Source organism: Symphalangus syndactylus, chromosome 8 (assembly GCF_028878055.3).
Source record: "Symphalangus syndactylus isolate Jambi chromosome 8, NHGRI_mSymSyn1-v2.1_pri, whole genome shotgun sequence".
NCBI classification, from domain to species: Eukaryota; Metazoa; Chordata; class Mammalia; order Primates; family Hylobatidae; genus Symphalangus; species Symphalangus syndactylus.
The window spans coordinates 20,064,248-20,085,075 of NC_072430.2; the positions used below are offsets into that span (position 1 = coordinate 20,064,248).

General features: G+C 40.2%; 1 protein-coding gene across 6 annotated transcripts in view; it reads right to left on the bottom strand.

Moving 5' to 3' along the window:
- The window catches only part of VRK1 (VRK serine/threonine kinase 1), a 368,204-nt gene that overhangs the window by 172,670 nt on the left and 174,706 nt on the right, over positions 1-20,828 (bottom strand). For 4 of the 6 annotated variants that reach the window (XR_010122334.1, XR_010122330.1, XR_010122331.1 and 1 more), the window contains exon 12: positions 12,647-12,742. Coding sequence is in view for 1 of the 6 variants with exons in the window: in XM_055288237.2 (XP_055144212.1) it covers positions 12,710-12,742 (33 nt within the window). In the remaining 5 variants the exon portion in view is untranslated. Of the gene's footprint in view, positions 1-9,776; positions 12,743-20,828 lie in introns of those variants that run through there. The other 2 variants (XR_010122332.1, XM_055288237.2) reach the window with 2 other exon arrangements.

Below are 20,828 nucleotides of genomic sequence, written 5' to 3' on the forward strand. Positions count from 1 at the left end.
GTCCCTGTCATGTCTTCAGACACGTGACAGGTTTCCTTTTCATAAACAAAAGAGCTGTTATCCCAACCATGACCACAAACAGCATCCCATAATTTCAGGGCCTGAGAAGGAGCATCTGAAGGGCTGCTGCTTGCTGACTTCCACTCAGTTCCACAGATACATGAGGGCCATGGGCAGGCTCTTTGGGCATAAAGAAATGACTCCTGAACCATCTCCCACCTAAGGGAGCTTCTAGTCAGGAGGATGAACTAGACATACCTGCAGATGGTTAGTAGGGGGTAGTTGTGACTGTGGTGGTCCCTACTGTGGGATGCTACAGAGATATATTGGAAATTGATTGGCCCAACATTTGGATGGACATTTTCAAGGCCACTGCAAATTCCTACGACCCAGTCTTGAGGTGCTCCTCCTTCCCAGCTCCTCTACTCGAGCTCAGCCCCTGAGCAGAAAGAAGGCATTTGAGCTGAGCTCATGAAGGCTGCCCAGCACAGCAAATGGAATGCAAACTTTGGGCCCCAATATCTGGGTTCAAATCCTGGTTTGACTGTTCCAAAGATCCCTAGACTTTGAGTAAGTGACTTACCTTCTTTAAATACTAGAGAATATTGGGGGAATTAAAAAAGAGACTGATAATTGATTAGGTGCCTGGCACAAAAAAGGCACTCAGTAAATAACTGCTATTATTACCCATAGTTCCTTCCCTTAGTGAATAATGTGTGCGTAAATGGTATTGCAGAGATATTTGGAATTTGGGGCAGATGTCTCAGCAAGTTAGGAACTTCTGGGCAGTACGTGATCTGTCTTGATCACTTAGACCCCAAAATGCCAAGCATCAAGGTCATTTCAAGTCTAGAATCATCAACCAATACATCCTCACTTTGGACCGCTGTAAATCTGATAAGAAACTTTCTCTTTCATCATCTGGATTGTGAGAAATGATCAACTGGACTCAGCCTGAGGCAGAGGCCTGGGCACAACCAGAATTCCTTCCTGAGCAATGGCATTGGCCCAGTGATTGATTTCCTCCGGGTATAATTGTTAACAATAACTCCCTAACACCTCCTGGTATTTTACCCCCATATACTCACCCTTTCTGCCAAGATATACTGAGAGATTTGATCAAGTTCCTCAGGGACTCCAACATTAGACACAACTATGATGTTCTCTGAGATGAAGATGGGTGTTTGCTCAACAATGTTACAGAACAAAATTTGGGTCTGCTTGCTCACTGCACAGAAAAAGCCAAACACTGACACCAGGATTTGTAGTGAGAGAAAGTGAGACATTTATTGCAGGGTCTCCAAGGGTCCCTCCAAGCAAAGAGGGATGGGCAGCTAACACTTAAAACCCAACCTCCCCAATGGCTTACAAGCATGGGTGTTTTTAAGGCAGGGTACATTTCAGGAAAGCAGAAGTTACCAGCAAAAATGTAAATCAATACATGGAGGTTATGTGTTGCTTCAGCCCGAAATGGTAGGACATCTTGAAGTGGGGCTTAGAGGTCGTATATGGATTCAGAGATTCTTTCATTTGCAACTGGTTAAGGAAGCAAAGCTTTGTCTAAAAGCTTGGGGTCAGCAGAAAGGAATGTTAAGGTCTGGCCTGTGGACGTCACTCTCTCCAGGCCCCACAGGAAAAAATTTAGAACAAAGAGTTCAGTCCTCAGTTCCCCCTTACTGAGGTCTACATGACAGCAGTGAGCATTTTCCATCCAGTGGGGATGTGGGTTTCTGAAAACAACTCAAGAACGTGGGTTAAGATGTTATCTTTTTGTTTCTACAGGGAACAAAAACACCTTGTGAGCCTTCCTCGCTTGGAATATGATTGCTTAAGTTACTACTATCTTCTTGTTTATCAGGTTGCTCATTTACTTCTCAAGACTAACAAGGTGCCTGTAATTTTCCTTGAAGGAACTCAAGATTTTTCCTGTATTTGCATGCTTGGGGGGTGCCGGCAGGCTCCTAAAAGGCATCCGTGCTCTATCTCAACAGGGGCTCATAAAGAGTGATAATTACAGGCCACACTCGAAACCCTCTTGATAGAGATTTAAATCTGGACTCTACCATTACCACGAAGCTTTCTGAGTCCCCAGTTTCCTCTTTAGAGACATTAAAACCACAAGCCAGATTCGTGGGCTTGCAGAGGAAGTTCACTGTGATACAGCCTGATTCCCATCTAGCCCCAGGCCTGACCCTTGTTAAACAGTGGCCCCTTTGCTCTATGCAAAGGGTTTCTAGCTAGAAACTTGGAGGGAAAACAATGCCTTTTGCCCTTCTAAGCCAGGTGCATAGGTTTGCTTGCTTGAGCTCATCTCAGAAGATGAGAAAAGGGGCACTAGTCTTGGAGACTCTCCAACAAATCACTTACCAAATCTCTATACTTTTTGACAGAACATTCCAATTTCTTGCCTACTCCAAGAACAACATTTGCAAAAGCACATCATGGTAGACACATTAGTATATCTGAGACTGGGATGATTCTGGCCAGAATCAGAGAGTCCCACTTTCTCCCTGGGGGCTCCTTTCTGAATTAACAAAGGAGTGTCAGAGCTTCATTTGAATATTCCAGCCATTAATCCTGGGCACTAGCTCCTTGGGTGCTAGAATACATTTTAAGGATCATTGCAAATTTGATTGCCATCAATAAAATTGCAAACAATATAATCATATTTGTTTGCTTATGTCTAAATAGGTGCACACATGTGAAATGTGAGTATGGTAATACAAGCAAACATGCATGCATATACATATTCGTGCTTTCAGATGTATATAGATTCATACCTACACAGCACAGAAATGCACTTATATAACTTGCAAAAATAATCTACTTCTTCTATGCTATACCAGAAAAAAAAATCAAATCTAAGCACGGAGGAAATGAAAAAAACTACATGTATCATTCACCTGATTTCAATTGTGCTTCCCTTTGAACCTCAGCCAAATCATTTTGTACATTAAAAATTGGTCAGGGATGATAAGATTCCATTTTCATGGTTGGTAATGCAGAACCAGGGAAAGAATACAATTACAGACCCCTGAGTAAACTCTGCGAATGTCAACTTGATGTAAATGATCAAGTGTCGACAAAGGGGCCAGGGAGGGAGGGAGGGCTTGGAGAGGAAAAGAGAGCTGAACTCCAAAAAACAGAAAGAGACAGACAGACAGAAAGGATGAGACATAAGACTCCAGCATCCCTGTCAGACCATCATGTGACTGAAACATGGAGCTCTTGGAGCCCAGGAATTTTTTTAAGCACTTGCTCTCAGACCGGTCTTGAGTGTGCCAAGGTTTTGCACCTAAATGCATTTATTCATTCCCCTAACATTTACTAGGCACCCACTTAGGCCAGTCAATGCCAGACAAGGGGAATAAAATAGGTCGACTACAAAAGGCTCAGGTCAATCCTGTGGTATTTCCCAGAGGAATAAGAATAGCAGATGTCCAAGTAGAGAAACTACACTGGTACCCAAGGTTTTCGTGCGGGTGGACACATGTACAAAGATCCCTTCTGAGAGAGAAAAGTGAACTGGCTCAGCCAACTCCTCTCACCATCATCTGGGTCAAGGGGTAACACAAGATAGCCCCATTTTACTTCAAGGTTGCCCCTAGTAGGACATTATGCTTCAAGACATAGCTAGAAGATGAAGGGTCTCAAGGATCATACATGCAAAAAACTGTTGTAAGAACTGGGACTGTTTCTCTTGAGAAGCAAAGATTCAGGGGCATGATGTCTGTCATCAAACACTTAAAGGAATGTTGAGAGTTGGGACAGGGTAAATCAGGCTCCTAGAGACTTTTGGAGGTCAGACTCAGAACCAGAAGGTAGAAATGGCCAGAGCAGATTTCTGTGCATTGTAATAGAGGCATGCACAAAAACAGACTGAGCTGCTTTGGAAGGTAAGGAGCTCTCTGTCACTGCAGATATGACAGAAGGCTGGTTGATCACTTGTGTGGACTATTGTAGGAGGCATTTCTGCATTGGAAGGAGAGAGGTATTGACTGGATGATAATTAAAGATGCTTAAAAGGGGAGATCATAAATTAGAATTTGAGTAAGAACCAACCTTGGAGAAGAAGCAGAGGGAGGAGAGTCTGAATTCATAACCTGCCCTCTATATCTCTTACATGAGTTCCCCAGGTCCTGGCTTCTCACATCCTGGGCCATTTTGTATCTAGCAAACAGGGCCACACAGGGAAACCTGCAAAGACTCTTGTCCTAGATGGTTTCCACATCTGTTTTCCCTGGTTGGAATGTGCATTCATTCTCCGACTCAACAATCTTGGGCACTCTTCTAGGTCTGATGCTACAAAGGTATGCAAGACACTCAAGACCTCTGGTATGTACCTGATCTGTTAGTGCTGGACATGAAGGTAGTCAGGCATGGTCTCAAGTGTTAGTCATGAAGTCAAGCTGGCAGGAGCCCTTCCAACCACCTAGAAACTCATCAGTACTTTTGGGGATATTATATAGCATGCAGTCTCTGGAGCACAGCCAAAGATAAGCTTCACTCAACTGAAGGCAAGGGTTGTACCTTCAGGCCTTCCCTCACTTCTCTGGTCATGGGATGCTGGTTGTTGTGGTGATGGAGGGTGGCAGAATGAAGTAGCCACAAACTGAAATACAGCAGCAGGCCAATGAGTCTTCACCTTATGAAAGGCATTGTCCACATGCGTTCCTTTAAGCCAAGCTTGGGAAGTCATATTGCCACTCCTGTGATGCTAGACTGTCAAAACAGGGCTCTGAGCTTCTGGGCACCATACTGTTTTCCGTCTTCTCTCCATTACCATGAGAGTTCAGGGAATCAAGGGTGGGTTCCCATTCTGGGATTCTATGACTCTGGCTGTGTCTTGGATTTCCCTCTTCCCTGCCCTGGCATCCTCACAAGGGAGTCAACTGGCTCTCCTTTAATTCCAGAAATGGAGAGGATACCCAACAGGTTGCTTCCCAGTTGCCTGTGAGGATGGATCATCAAGTGAAATTGAATTACCTTGTGATTACATGTGTCGACACCAAGGCCACCTCCCCACCAGCAGTAGATTCAGAAGAATTGTCCTTGTGCTCCTGCCTTGCCATGGACTGTAATGTGGCTGGAAGGATGTTTGCTCAGCCAGTATCCCTACCCAGGAAGAGCTGGAGATGAACAGGAGGCCAGCAAAGGAGTTCCGCAGGTTAAGACAACAGAGGACCACCAGTATCTGGTTTAGAGAATGAGGTGTGTTGAACACAGCCACTTTTGAGGTCTCATCTTACTAAACGAACCTCAAATTATATCCACCACCATCCTTAAGGGTGAGACCCAGGTATTATTTTTCTGTTTTCCTAGAGTCTCCTATTATACCTGGATAGTTGACTTGCCAGGTAAGAACAGAATAGAATAGGACAGGACAGGACAGGACAGGACAGGACAGGACAGGACAGAACAGAACAGAACAGAACAGAACAGAACAGAACAGAACAGAACAGAACAGAACAGAACAGAACAGAACAGTGAGAAGGGATTCTCTGTCTTTCCCACAGGTGCTTCAGGACCAGCTCACAGTGCTGACTTGGGAGATGGAAGGCTCTGAAAAATAAGAGACTTCCAAACCCGCTCTTCCAATGGCGCACCAGCCTCATCCATGAGGAGGTCCTGAGTTGTTCTATGAAAAGCACGCTCAGTGAGGCAGGTCTGGGGGCTAAACATGCACACCATGCATGGAATGGTGAAGACAGGAGAAAAGCTGACCCGGGATGGGATCCACTGGGGACTGAGGATTGTGTCCTTGGCAAGACCCAACGAGAACAAGCATTTTGCAGGACAAAAGAACACACATTCCCCCTACCATCCCATCATCATTCAAAAGCTGAGAGCAAGACTGATTTTTCCAATTTATTTTAGAATTATCAACCGAACTGATTAAAGCAGCTATCAACTTCGGTTGTTCTTTATGTGTCGTCCTCATTTCACATTTCCAATGTTTTTTCGCGTGCAGGCTGCATAAATTATTGAAACATTATTTTATTTATCCATCCCCCTGTGACAGAAATAGGTTTTCTGAAAGCAGATCTTTCCCTAATCAGTTTTGTTTTTCTTGGTTTTGCTTCCAAATAGCTCTGTGAATTTTAGCTGACAGATGTGTAGAACTGGTTTGCTTCTTTAGGGTGAACCAAGCCACGGTGGGAAGATAAAGAGAGCAGTTCTGGATTCCAGAGTCCCTGGAAACATATTATTGGTGGAAATAAGTCCCTAGGAGACAAGAAACTCCCCAAATGTGTCCACATAGTGTGCAAGAGGGAGATGGTATAATGACGCTGTGAGTCATCAGGGCTTGGGGCAACGGGGCCTAACTTCATGGATTCATCCCCTGGGCTAAAGACCTCCACTTCGAGGCAATGGGTCATCCCCAGTGGGAGGCCAGGAAGCAACCAAGTTCCAAGTTGTGGGTTTTTATCTTGTATAAAACCAGCTCAGTGTTTCCCATCACCACAAAAGATAGATATTCTCAGGAAATCATCTGAAAAGGGCCACTTTGACAGCTACAAATATTTAAAGTGTGGGATCTGTTGCATCTTCATGCCTTTGAGTGGTAGTATTGGGGGATGAGGAGCAATATATTTAGCCAAAGAAGGAAACATGCAGATATCAAACCAAGATGTGCCAAAGACAATGCTAAGGCTCCATGTGCTGGCATGAAGGGACTTTCAGGGTCTGGAGCCATGGGACCCACAGAGCCATGTATTGTGCTGGTCTCACCCTGAACTACAGTGCATGGGAAAGAATGGGAGCCAGAGGGAAAGATGAGCAAGTCACTCCTCCAGTGTCACTGAAACCTGCATCTTCTCAGGCCAAAAGTGAAGGTGACAGCTTGACTTCCTCACGCCAATTGCCTTGAGGTCACAGGTTTGCTTCTGCCCTCCCACCCCGTACCCCTCGCATTGACTGAGGCCTTGGGTCCTTAAGGAAGTCACAATCAAATGCTGGCCCTGCCATTTCTATTTAAGAGCCAGAGAGAGATACAGCTAAGATCTAGAACCATCTCAGTTCAGAGCTGTATCTACACAGCCTTAGGAGTTTGGGGTTGTTGGCTTAGCTCTTCAAGAATGTCAGAGAATCATGTAGAAATAAATCTGGTATACCACTCAACTCTTCAGTGCACTAAAACCTTCCTTGTGTCCATGCCATTCCTAACGCAGTTCCTTGATTGTAATTGCCATTGAAGGTAAGCTATCATCCTCAGGAACAGCTTTTCCATTGTAAGACACATCCCAACCCCAGAAGCCAGAGAGAGGAGGACATGGCATTTCACAGTGAAGGAGGTGTGGTAAGTATCTTTGTATATGCTGTTCCCTCTTCTTAGAATGCTTTTTCCTTGCCTGGACCCTCCACCAAACTCCTACTCATCATGACAGTCTTGGGTGAACCACTGACTTCTCCATAAAGATTTGCAGGCCTTGTTCACACAGCTTATGGCAACCTTTCTTGCAGTGATTCTATCTGAGGTCAGGTTTCCTGCAAAGCAGAGGCTAGACATGGATCTTCACCCAGGCCACGTGACTCACTGTGACAGAAAGTTCTTCAGGATAGGTCGATAAAGGAGAGAGGGCTGCAGGACAGGAGAGGAGTTAACAAAGAGGCTGTCTCAGGTCAAGCTAGGCCATGATCTGCTCCAAGGGTAGGGTAGGGCCTCTGGAGCATAAACGCATCCACAGAGTTGCTCCTTGAAGACTTCGTTCCTCCTGAACTAGTCATTTATCAGCAATCTGCTGCCCCCCCCAAGCCAAGTGGACATTCATCTGCCAAGGGCAGTTCTCCAGAGAAAGGGGACAGCTGGAGTGTTCACAGCCAGCACTCTCAGCAGCTGGCGCTCTGCAGTGGCTGCATAAAGGGCATCTGCATGGGGCACCAACAGTACCCATACAGACCCGCTCCCCCGGTGCCATTGTGATAGTAATGATCATTTGCTGAGCTCCTACTTAAGTCACACTCTGTAGTTGTGGCTGTGTTTGCCATCCCATTTACCACAGATGGCCTCAACAGAAAGCAAAATCCCTATTGAACAGAAGCATCAGTTGAGTGCACCCTGAGCCAGGCCCTTTCTGGGCTCTTATGGTAAGTTATTACTTGTCTCCTTTTGCCTGTAAGAGGATGAGGTACAGCCACTTATGGCCATGAGACTTCCTTGCCCCACTGGCATCAGGCTTGGTCATATGACTTGCATTAGTCATACTATGGGCAGAAAGATACACAATACCACAACGTGGTAAAATAGAAAAATTCAGGGGTCAGGATAGGTACCAATGAGGACAAGATCTGATGGCCTCAGATCTAACTAAGTGAAAGAAAAGAAACATGCCACCACTTGTGCAAAGTCCCTGTGGTGGAAGGGAGCATCGTGCAGTCAAAGATTTTAAGCAAGGCCAATGGCTGGAATGCAAAGAAGGAAAGCACAGTATAAGTGAGGGCTGGAGATTTGGCTAGGGGCCAGAACTGCAAAGCCTTGTAGGTCATCTAAAGGATTTGGATCTTGTTTTTTAAAGCAATGGAGAGACAGAGAAGAGTTTACCACTGGGCTTTTCTACTAACAGTTGGGTGGCTTAGGCAGGTCATGAGATTTCTCCAAGCTTCTTTCCTTCTTTGTAAAATAAAAATACAGGACAAAGTGACTTACTCTGTTTCCTTCTTACCCCTTTTCTGCCTTTATTTTATGGTTTGAGGCAGAGAACATTCCCACAGTAAGACACAAGTGTCCCAGACCATGGAATCTCATCTTTGGCAGGATTTTCCTGAAATATGAGTGATAATCACATCCACCAACTGTCACATCACACTGTATTTCTAACATTAGTCAATAACAAAATAAAAAATCAATTTGGTTAATCTTCTTCAAACAAAAGAAGAACACAGAAATTTCTTAATAGGAAAAAAAGGCTATTTATAATCAGATCAAGAAAACTGCACGTAATTTGCTTTGTGCCTCAAAACTAATTTCTTTAAAATTTTTAATTTAGTGCACACAAAATAACTATTTTAAAAAATATGCAATTGCATGACTAATCCCATATTAATGAAACTCAACATCTGTGGCTTTTCACATCTGATAGAGTTTAAAAATTACCAAATTAAAGCGAAGGATTAATTTGTTTTGACTTATTAACATTGGTTAGCCATTAAAATTTATTTTCCCCCATTCTATGATTTTTTTTTCTTTTTTGGTCATTACCTAGCTCTGTCCTGTCCTTCAATAATTTTAGAATTACAGTAATCACCTTAAGCATCTTGCCATTCATGCAAGGTATCATTATTCATAAATATGCACTCTGCTTCTTTTTAGCTGAACAAAGTCAATAGTCGTAAAACATCATCATCATTTTTTCATTCAACTCAATTCCCAGCAACTTCATTTCTGAATCTCTCTTTACTTAGAATATCTGATGTCCAAATGAAACTGGAGCAATTGCCAACACAAACATATGTCCTTCTCCAGTTTGCACGTGGCTTTTCTTCCTCGGAGTTTGCTGCACAGCATTCAAGTCTTTATCTGAGTCTTTCTCCCCAGCTATCCATGGTTCTGGCCACCATCACCTCTACAGTTGATTTATGCTTGGGAGACACCAATTAATTTTACAACCAACTACTAAATCAAAGTTCTTTCAGTATCTCCTACAGATAAAACCCAGTGCCCAGTCCTATGGGGGCATGTAAGGGAACATGCCTCCTCCTGCCCTTCCAGAGCTCACAGCCCAGTGCCAGACACAGCGACAGCACACGTGAAACTGACATGAAACAGAAGTACAGTCTCACAAAACATAACTTTGCTTTTATTGACTTAAGCGCTTTACAATTAGGGGACCAGCAAGGAGTAAGGGTTAGGTGGTTGTAGTCTTGCTACCTTTCGTTTCTCTGGTTCTCAGTTTCCCCAACTATAAACTGTGGATCACAATAGTCTCTTCTTTGTAGGGTTGTTTGGCCAAATGAGACGAGGCATTGGGTTGTTGAATGGCCAAATGTAACTAAGCATTTAAACTCAATGTTTAGCACCAAATAACACACAGTGTTTATTGAATAGATAAATAAAATAAATGTTTTCAAATAACTCCTTGCTGAGAAGAGCTTGTAAAGGAAATCTCCACATAAAGGAAGCTCATACAATCTACTGATGCTGAAATAATCAGTAATTTTGTCAAATTATTAGGGCTGGGGTGGGGGTCGGCAAGTCATCACGAAAGACAGAAATAAATGTCAGAGGGCACTGTCCCGTGGCCAAACAGCCTCTCAAGCCCACATAGTGGCCCTCTCTGTAATGACTGCTGAAATAGCATCCAAACATGAGATAATGCATATGAATGTGCTCTGTAAACTGTAAAGTGCTTTACAAAGCTTAATTGAAAGTAGTTATGTCATTTAGCACATAGAAAAACTTCTATTGCCTCTTGTGCAGTGTAACTTTAGATTCGAAAATATGATATCTTTTGGAGAAAAAAAAATGTCCTCCTGATTTCCATAATGCATCATGGCAAAAGGTATTATTGAGTTCTTTGTCTAAAGTTTGCTTAAAATTTAGTTAGCTTGCCTTGTTGAGAGAAAAAAAAAAAATCAAACAGTTTTGTGGAAAATTCAGTGCTCAGATCTGTGGGGAATTCATAATTGGCATTTCCATAACCCAGCTGTCTGGCTGTTGAATGGAACGCTAGAATAAATAAATAAACTAACAAATGAAAAAGCAAACACTCAAGTTCTGTGGTATTTACAAAAAGAAAAGGACAATACAGAATGGAAATAAACTCTGTCATGAATGGGTCTTACTTAAAATGGCTTGATTGAAACTCTTCTAGTATTCTAAAAACTGAAAGTGACTTTTAACAACTCAAAACTATAGCAAATTGGGAAAAACACAAAGTCTTCCCAGTACCATTATTTTAGAAGAGTCCAATTTTTTTCTGCTGTGATATAGGAAATATTCTGTGACTCAGAATTTTCCATGTTTCCTTTTCCTTTTTTTCTTTTTCTGGACATTCTAAAATGAGCTGCCTTGGGCTTGGAGTGAAAAGGGCATTTTATGAGAACAATTAGCAAGAAACAAAAGTGGGGTTCAATTTGCCACTTTATTCTGCATCACTGGAAAAAAAGAGAAAAGAAGGATCGTGGAGGTCTGTGGCAGAGACTGCTAATAAATATTCAAAATCTGTCTTTCCTTTCCTCTTCACTAACAAAACCCCTATATTTTGGCAGGTGGTAATTTGCCAACTTAAAAAAAAAAAAAGGAAAGTACATCTCCCATTTTTCCTTGCAGTTGGGGCAGCCTGTGACATGTAGGTAGTAAAAGTTGGATGGAGTTTTCTGGAAAGTTCTTAAAGGGAGTTGACTCAGCGGGGAGCTACATGCTTTAAGCCTTGCTGCTCGTAACGGACCCAATAGCTGGAGATGCAGCAGCCATCTTGGCACTATGAGGAAAAGACCCCAAAAATTACAAGCATCCTGAGCCTGACATTTTGAAGCTACTGCGCCTATGTTAGCTAGCAGCTGCCTCCTTCTAAAATGTCTTATTAAGTGAAAAGATAATACCTTATTTGTTGAAACCACAATGGTCCAACCTCTATTGCTTGAAATTCCTAACTGACACCAGGTCCTTCGTTTTCAGATTGCTTTTTCAGTGGGAGACTGTGGATTTCCAAATAAGATTAATCCAGAAAATCACAAAGCAAAGATCGACAAATATTTACTGTGGATTTTTAATAAGTGTGCTTCTTCTAAGTCTGAGAGTCACTTAATTTCAGCCACACACTCTGAAAGAGGTTTAGCATGTCTGAAGATTTTGATCCAACAGCCATCTCTCACATGTGTGGAACATGAATATTTGCTCTGAAATATTTAACATGTACACAGAGTTAGAGACGGCAGAACAATCATCACCATGTACCACCTAAGAGTTTAAGAAAGCATTACCAACACAGCTGAAGCCCCAGGTGTGTCTTCTCATCAAATCCTCTTTTTCCCCTACCCTAAAGTAACCACTCTTCTAAATTGAGGGCTCATCATTTCTTTATATTTATACTCTCTAAGCAACATATAATATCTCGGTGTTTTTTTAAAAAGAAGGCTCTGGACCCAACTTCCTAGGTTCTAATCTTGGCTCCGACATTCACTAGCTGGATGAGCTCCATCTCAAAAAAAAAAAAAAAAAAAAAAGCAAATTACTTAACCTCCCAATGCTTCAGTTTTCTCATTGTCAAATGGGGATAATAACATAGTATTTACCTCATAGATTTATGATGAGGATTAAATGACCTAATAAATGTACAATCTGCCATCTAGTAAAGACTAAATGAGTATTTATGATTATTATTATTCTCATGAGAATGCATATAGTTTTCTATGGTTTCTTTACTCATATTTTATTTAAATGTTCACACAATTTTAAATATAAACCATAATCTAATACAAAGGTTATTGCATTTATAATAAACTATATTAAATATATAATTGTTTATACTTGATGTCACATATGATGAAATTTTTTTTTCACAAATAGAACTTTATTCACCTGCTCCTCCTCTTCCCTACCTCAGATGCAGGTGACATCCACGTTCATCCGATTCTCCCTTCAAAGTCTCTGTCAGATGCACCCTTCTCTGCATCTCCACTGCCACCCATGGTCTTGGTTACTCACCGCCTCCTGCATGGACCACAGCAATAGCCTCAACTCCAGACTGCCTCCCTAACAGTGTCTGATTCACTCTCCACAAAGCAGCCAGAGTGCTCCTTCCTGGAGAAAAAAAATAAACGTATCTGATGATGTTCCAGGTTACACACTTGTAGCGTGTGTAATTTTAAATTGCAAAATTAAAAATACTTTGACCCCCAAATTCACCTTCTTGAACAATATCCTGTAAAAATACTAGGATATATGTCCCTAGGAGCATTTGTAAAAATGTTTATTACCTGTAATATTAATAGAAAATCTAGGATCCACCTAAATATCCTTTAATATAGAAATGGGCCAGAGGCTGTGACTCCCACCTGTAATCCCAGCACTTTGGGAGGCCAAGACAGGTGGATTCTTTGAGTTCAGGTGCACGAGATCAGCCTGGGCAACATGGCAAAATGCCATCTCTACTTAAAATTTTTAAAAAATTAAAATATGGAAATGGTAAAATGAGTTTAGTAATATCTGTTACTCAAAGACTCCTTGAACATATTATTAAGTGAAAAAAAACCCTTGGAATATATTATATATAATAAGTTACAATTTACATAAAGAACGATGTAAATATAAGTGTGTAAATGAATACAGACAAGTCTGAAAAAGACATTATTAGCAGTGATTGCCTCTGAGCCAATGTGTGCATGCAAGGGAAGTGGAAGAGGTAAAGAGGGATTTTGATTTTTCAACATGTTTTCTGCATTATTTACATCTCATGCCAAGTGTCTACTTAGATATTACCTGATATTTTACCCAAGAACAATACATTTATAATAAATAAATAAATAAATAAATGCCATGATAAAAAATTAATTAATTAATTAAAAATATAATGAAAGATGCAGAAGTCACAAAGCTAGAAAGTTAACAGTTTCACAGAATGTAAAGAGGTAAAAATGACCAAAGTTCTTTTTTTCACTTTCTTTCTTACTTCTAAAGACATCATACATAAGCAGCATTATGAAGTAAGAAAGAGAAGTTAAAAATGCAAATTTTATCATTGTCATTTAAAACCTGAGGAAGAAAAATAAAACCAGCCCAGAGAAGATAAATGGCTGCACATCACCCCTTCATTCAGCAGAGATTTATTAAGCCCTTGGCACATCACTTAAATCTTTAGAACCTCAGTTGCCTCATTTTTAAAACAGAAAAGCTAATACATGTGGTTCAGAAGATTAAATCTAAACAAATATGAAAATATCTCAGCACAGCACTTGGCACATAAAAATACTTATAATTGTCCAAAATTCACAGAACTAATTTTTTCTTTTTGTTTTCTTATCACTATCACTACCACTCTGTAATTCATTATGCTATGTCTAGATGTGGATTTTTATTTTTTAACACTGCTTGGAACTTTTCAAATTGCTCTTTATGGCTCTGCATCTCTTTGTTGGTATTTATTTTTATTGCTGTATGCTTCATTCAGGAGGTGAAACAATGTTACTCATTTGCAGCTTCCAATTCACTAATTCTCTCTTCAGCTATCCCTAATCTCTCATTTACTCCATTCAACTTTTGCTTTATAACTATAATTTTTATTTCCTATAGCTTCTTTCTTTCTCTCAACTTCTTTCTCTTTAAGATTGCTATTCTGACCTTAATCTAGTTGAAAATTATAAACATACTCACTTTAAATCTTTTCAGATTTATCTACAGCACAAGTGACATAGCATAGCAGTTAGGAATTCAGAGCCAGACTGGATAGATAAATTCTGGCTCTGCCACTGAAATAGTTGTAATTGGGATTAACCTTACTGTACCTCTATTCCCCTTCTACTTAATAATTATGATCATTATAATCCATAGTCCACAGATATTTTATGAAAACCAAATGAATTAATGCACATAAATCATTTTGAACAATACCTGGCACATGTTCAACCTTTAATACATGTTAGCTATCATTATTATTATTATTTCTATTTTCCTAGATTTGAATTCTCTCATGTGTTGGGTATATTGACTGTCTCTTGTTGCAGAGTTTCATGTGATTTTTAATTTTTGTTTAAGAGCTCATTTTGCATGGAAGTTTTTTCATGAGGATCTCCCTTTCAATAGGTTTTACAGATGTTTCAGTTCAGACCTTCGATTTTCCAACCCTGAAACAGGTCTTCCACTAGGGGTCTGAGTAACCTTGAGATTATAATTACCATCGTTATACCTCTGCATCATTCAGGCCTGTGGAAATGTCTTTTAGACCCCGTTTTTCTGATTCCAAATGCCATGCTCTTATCACTCCTCCACAGCTGCCTCCTTTACAAGTGTTGCAAGGATGCAAACCAGCACCAGCTTGCAGGGGATTGAGAAGGGTAATGAACTGGAAGTAACAGCAAAATGGTCACTGAATTAATCAGCTCTGGCTGCCATAACAGAATACCACAGACTGTATGGTTTAAACAACAGACGTTTATTTTCTCAACAATCTGGAGGCCTGAAAGTCCAAGACCAAAGTCCAGCAGAGTTGAGTCTCTGGTAAGGGCTCTCTTCCAGGCTTGTAGATGGCCACTTTCTTGCTGTGTGTTCACATGGCCCTTCTTTAGTGCATTTGTGCAGAGATTGAGTGAGAGAGAGCAGTCTCTGGTGTCTCTTCTTCTAAGAACACTAATCCTATCAGATCAGGGCCCCATCCTTATGACATCATACAATCTTAATTACTTCCTTACTCCAAATATGGCCACACTGGGGATTAGGGCTTCAACATATGAATTCAAGAGAGGGAGGGACTCAAACTTTCAGTTCATAACAGTCAGTCATTGCAGGAACTCAGCCACAAAAAGGAAAATTATATGGGCTAAAAAACAAAACTGGGCAGTGAGGTCAACAGAAAATTTTTCTAAGATTAGGGAGTTCTTGACATGATTAGAGATTTAAATAAAAGAAGGCATCATTCTGCTCTTAATTGTCTCTATATGTTCAACACCCAACACAGTGCATTCAATAACTTATTGTTGAATAATTACTGAATGAGTAAATAAATAAATGAAAAAGAATGAGGTTGGCAAAAGAGAAATCAAGGCCACCAGTAAGCCTAGAAAAGAAGGATTTTCATCAAAGGTAGGACAAAATCATCACTAAGATTTGGTGGTTTGGTGGTATAGTCCTGGTTCTACTACTACTGACTAATTGTTGGGAGTCAGAAAAGTTTCTTACTAGCCCGGACCTCTGTTTCTTCATCTGTAAAACGGAAATAATGATAATGCTTCCTTCATAGGATTGTACAGAAGAAGAATGAGGCAATTCATAAATTCATGCATTTATTCTTTCAGTAAAGAATCTGTTTAATGGATGTATGGATGGCTATGAGGACAAGTAAGAGAAAAGCATGTTTTCTTCTTTAGAATATGTTTCACTAATACAGAACTTGAGGTAATCTTAATACATGGGAAACTGAGCAATTAAACAGACGTATCCATATCAAAATATAAACAAAATGTAAAATCTGGGCAACTATAAGCAAGATTATACTATTCTGAGGTTGCTTTTGTCATTGTTGTTTTGCGTTTCATAATTTGTTATTATTTTTAAGGTCAAATTGGCTCTACATGCAAATACTGAGTTCTCAGTCATGATTAAAATTGAAGGGAACAAAATGAAAGTCAGACATTTTCTTCTGAAAAAGGAGAAAATTTGAAGCTTGTCTAGAAGACAAGATAAGTTGAAGCCAATGGTGATAATCCGCCAGTATCATCTCTAGTCAGATGGCTTATATCTTCCAAGATGAAGGTGAAACTACTCTTATTTGGAGCCAAGAAGTGAAACCACTGGCTCTATGATCTGATTTGGTGCTAAAAGAATTATAAGGATGTAAGGATAGGTTTATAGTGATCACACAGTCATTCAACTGAAGATGAAATGGCAAATTTCAATAACCCTAGGGTTGAAACTGAGGATCTGATCATGTGGTCTTAATCTTATTAATGATACACAAAAGCTCAACATGTCCAAAAGAACAGTACATTGGAGCCCAAAAAACCTAGGTTGAAGATCAAATTTGCTGTTAATTTGCTGCATTGCCTTGGATAAACCGTGTACCTTCTCTGGTCCTCATTTTCCCCATGTGAAACACACATGCTCTGATTCCTGCCATGACTTACTCATAAGAAATAGGCCGGGCGCGGTGGCTTACGCCTGTAATCCCAGCACTTTGGGAGGCCGAGGGAGGCAGATCACGAGGTCAGGAGATCGAGACCACAGTCAAACACCGTCTCTACTAAAAATACAAAAAATTAGCTGGGCATGGTGGCGGGCACCTGTAGTCCCAGCTACTCGGGAGGATGAGGCAGGAGAATGGCGTGAACCCGGGAAGTGGAGCTTGCAGTGAGGTGAGATCGCACCACTGCACTCCAGCCTGGGTGAAAGAGTGAGACTCCATCTCAAAAAAAGAAAGAAAGAAGTAGATTAATAGCAAGAATATTGTCCTGTGAGGTTTTCAGCAGCTTATCTGGGCAAAAGTCTAGCGGTTGTTAAGGCTGGGGTTGTCCTTAGTGTTTAATAAGAGGAGATAATTTTCACATCCCTAAACCTTAGAAGCTAGGGCATAGGGCAGAAGGAAGGGCTTGGTGCTGATTGATGTTTTCCCAAGCAGAACAGTGTAAGAAAAGGCCCTGATGGAAATCCTTGCAGGTCATGGAGACGGTGCAGGTGGCAATAAGAAAAGTTAAGGGCTCAGAGATTGCTATGGATGAATGTTTGTGTCCCCCAAATTCATACCTTGAAATCCTAACCCCCATTGTGATGGTATTGGGGGATAGAGCTCTTATGCAATGATTAGGTCATGAGGGTGGATCCCTCATGTGTGGGATTAGCGCCATTATAAGAAAACACTTAACACTTAATAGCTTGGGGTAAAAATAAATAAATAAATGGAATTTTTTTTAAAAAAGAAAAGACACAGAGTTCCCCTGGCTCCTTCCCTCCCTCCCTTCTTCTCCTCCTTCTCTCCCCATATGAAACTACAAAGAGAAGGTGTTGTATATAAGCCAGGAAGCAAGCTGTCACCAGACATCAGACCTGCCAGCACCTCGGTCTTAGACTCCCCAGACTTCAGACTATGAGAAATAAATACTTATTGTTTAAGCTACCCAATCTATGGTACTTTTGTTTAGCAGCCTGAATGAACTGAGATAGAGACATATCAGGACCTACTGTTTAAGGGACAGGGAATTAAGACCAAGAGGGGAAGTTGATGTAAAATTACAATTCTTGGCCTTAAATCTTTCTCTCAAGAGATTCGCATTTGAGGACAGCTCTTTGGGTCTATCCATCAAGCTGGGTATATGGACAGGAATATCACCCGTTCATAGAGTCTCAGAGTTGGAAAGAACCACAGTTGTCAAAAAGTGAGCCACGGTCACTCATTTGATGCCTCATCCGGGTCCTGGTGGAGTTTGCCGACTAGATAATAGCAGATCTAAAAAGTGATGGTCATGCTAGAGTACCGTTACTCTTATTGGGTCACTGGCTTTCTGAACCAGAAAGCCTCATGTGCATTGCTTTTGTGCTTGCTAGTCAAATGTCCCAGACCTATTCATTAATTCAGTAGTTTCCCAAAAGTGGGGGCATTTCCCTCTGAGGGAGAACACACAATGATTTTAGGTGGCTTACAGACACAGCATTAAAAAAATTGATTCACGTGTTATCTTTTATCTTTCTGATTACATCCAATAAGAAGCCTCTGGTGCATGCTAGGATGACTATAGCATTTTTCTAATGTTTGCAGGTCTCCCTTTGAGTCTAACTCCCATAGCAGGCAAAACTCTGTAAGTGTATTTCCATTGTACATTTCACAGTTACCTTCGATCTATGGCATGGGATCTCAATTTTCCATTTGTAATAGTGATATAAAATTCCTTTTTAAGTAAATATATTTAAGTTTAAAATTAAAGAAAAATATCGAATAAACAAAAGTGCTGTGACTATGGCAAAGAATGGTGACTTAATTCAGGGATGATGGAAGGCTGAAAAACAATAACTTCATTAAGCAGAGCCCAAAGTGTTCAACAGGTGGGAAACAGGGAAGGAAACTGGCATTTATGGAGTGCCTGCTATATATATGCCAAGGCAAATGTTAAGCATTGTTTATACTTTGTTTGCTCAATTGATATTCATAGTGAATTTGTAAAAGTGAGAAAGGAGAATGGCTCAAAAGTGCAGACTCTGAAACCACTTACTAGTTGCAGGATCTTGACTAAGTGACCAAACTTCTCTATGTCTTAGCTTAGGGTTGCCAGGTTTAAAAATACAGAATGTCCAATTAAATTTGAGTTTTAGGTAAACAATGAAAAAAATAGTACAAGTATGTTTCATGCAATATTTGAGACACACTTTAAAAATATTTTATTGTATATTTTTAAGGTGTATAACATGATGTTTTGATATACATATACCTAGTGAAATGGTTACTATAGTTAAACAAATTATCACATATCTATCATTTCACATAGCTGCTGTGTGTGTGTGTGTGTGTGTGTGTGTGTGAGGCAAGAATACCTAAAATCTACTGTTAGCAAAAATCCTGAATACAATACAATGTTATTAACTATCATCCGCATCTGGTACATTAGACAGCTCTACTTTTTCATCCTACATATTTGCAATTTGTATCTTTTGATCTCCAACTTCCCATTCTCCCCTACCACCATCACCTCAGATTTCACATGTAAGTGAGACCATGCAGTATTTTTCTTTCTGTGTCTGCCTTATTTCACTTAGCATAATCCCTTCCAGCTTCATCCATGGTGTGGTAAATGGCAGGATCTTTTTTTTTTTTGTTTGAGACAGAGTCTCGTTCTGTCACCTAGGCTGGAGTGCAATAGCGCGATCTCAGCTCACTGCAGCCTCCGCCTCCTGGGTTCAAGTGCTTCTCCTGTCTCAGCCTCCTGAGTAGCTGGGATTACAGGCATCCACCACCACATCCAGCTAGTTTTTGTATTTTTAGTAGACAACGGGTTTCACCATGTTGGTCAGGCTGGTCTCAAACTCCTGACTTCAGGTAATCTGCCTTGGCCTCCCAAAGTGCTGAGATTACCTGAGGGAGCCACCGCACCTGGCCAGCAGGATCTTTTTTAAGGCTAAATAATATTCTATTGTATTTTATATATATATATATAGTTTCTTTTTCCACTTGTAGATGGAAACTTCAATTGTTTCCATAACTTACCTATTATAAATAATGCTGTGATGAACATGGGAGAACAGATGAGATGGTGATTTCATTTTCTTTGGTATATACCGAGAAGAAGGATGGCTGGGTCACATGACAGTTCTTTTTCAAATTTCTTTAGGAACCTCCATACTGTTGTCCACAATGACTGCACCAATCTATGCTCCCACCAACAGGGTACAGGGCTCCCTTTTCTTTGCATCCTAACAGTTTGTTATCTCTTGTCTTTTTGACAATAGCTATCCTAACATTTGTGAGTTGATATCTCATTGTAGTTTTGATTTGCACTCCCATGATGATTAGTAATGTTGAGCACCTTTTCATATACCTATTAGCCATTTTTGTCTCCATTGAACAAATGTCTATTCCAGTCCTTTGCCCGTTTTTTAATCTAGCTATTTGTATTTCTGTTATTGAGTTGTATGAGTTCTTTGTACACTTTGGATATTAATCCCTTATCTGATAAATAGTTTGCCATTTTTGCCAATCCACAGGCTTCCTTTTTTATTGTTTCATTTGTTGTGCAAAAGCTTTTTATTTTGATGTAGTTCCATTTAATTTTACTTTTGTGGCCTGAATTTTTGGTGTGATAGCCAAAAAATCATTGCCAAGGCCAATGTCCAGGAGCTTTTCCTTTATGTTTTCTTCTAGGACTTTCATGGTTTCAGGTCTCAGGTTTGTATATATTTTGAGTTGATTTTTAAGGTATGGTGTAAGATAAAGCATACAAATCAGAAAGGAAGAAATAAAATTATATTTGCGGATGACATGATTCCATATGTGTAAACCCCCCAAAGAGTCCATAAAAATATTGCCAGAACTAATAACTAATAAATTTAGTAAATGCAGTAAATTTACTAATAAATTTATTAAATTTTTTCATTAATTATTAATTTCTTTATAATTTTTCATTTATTTATTTATAAATTAATAAGTACAATTTATTATATTTTATATTACTTTATTAGATTTTACATTATATTA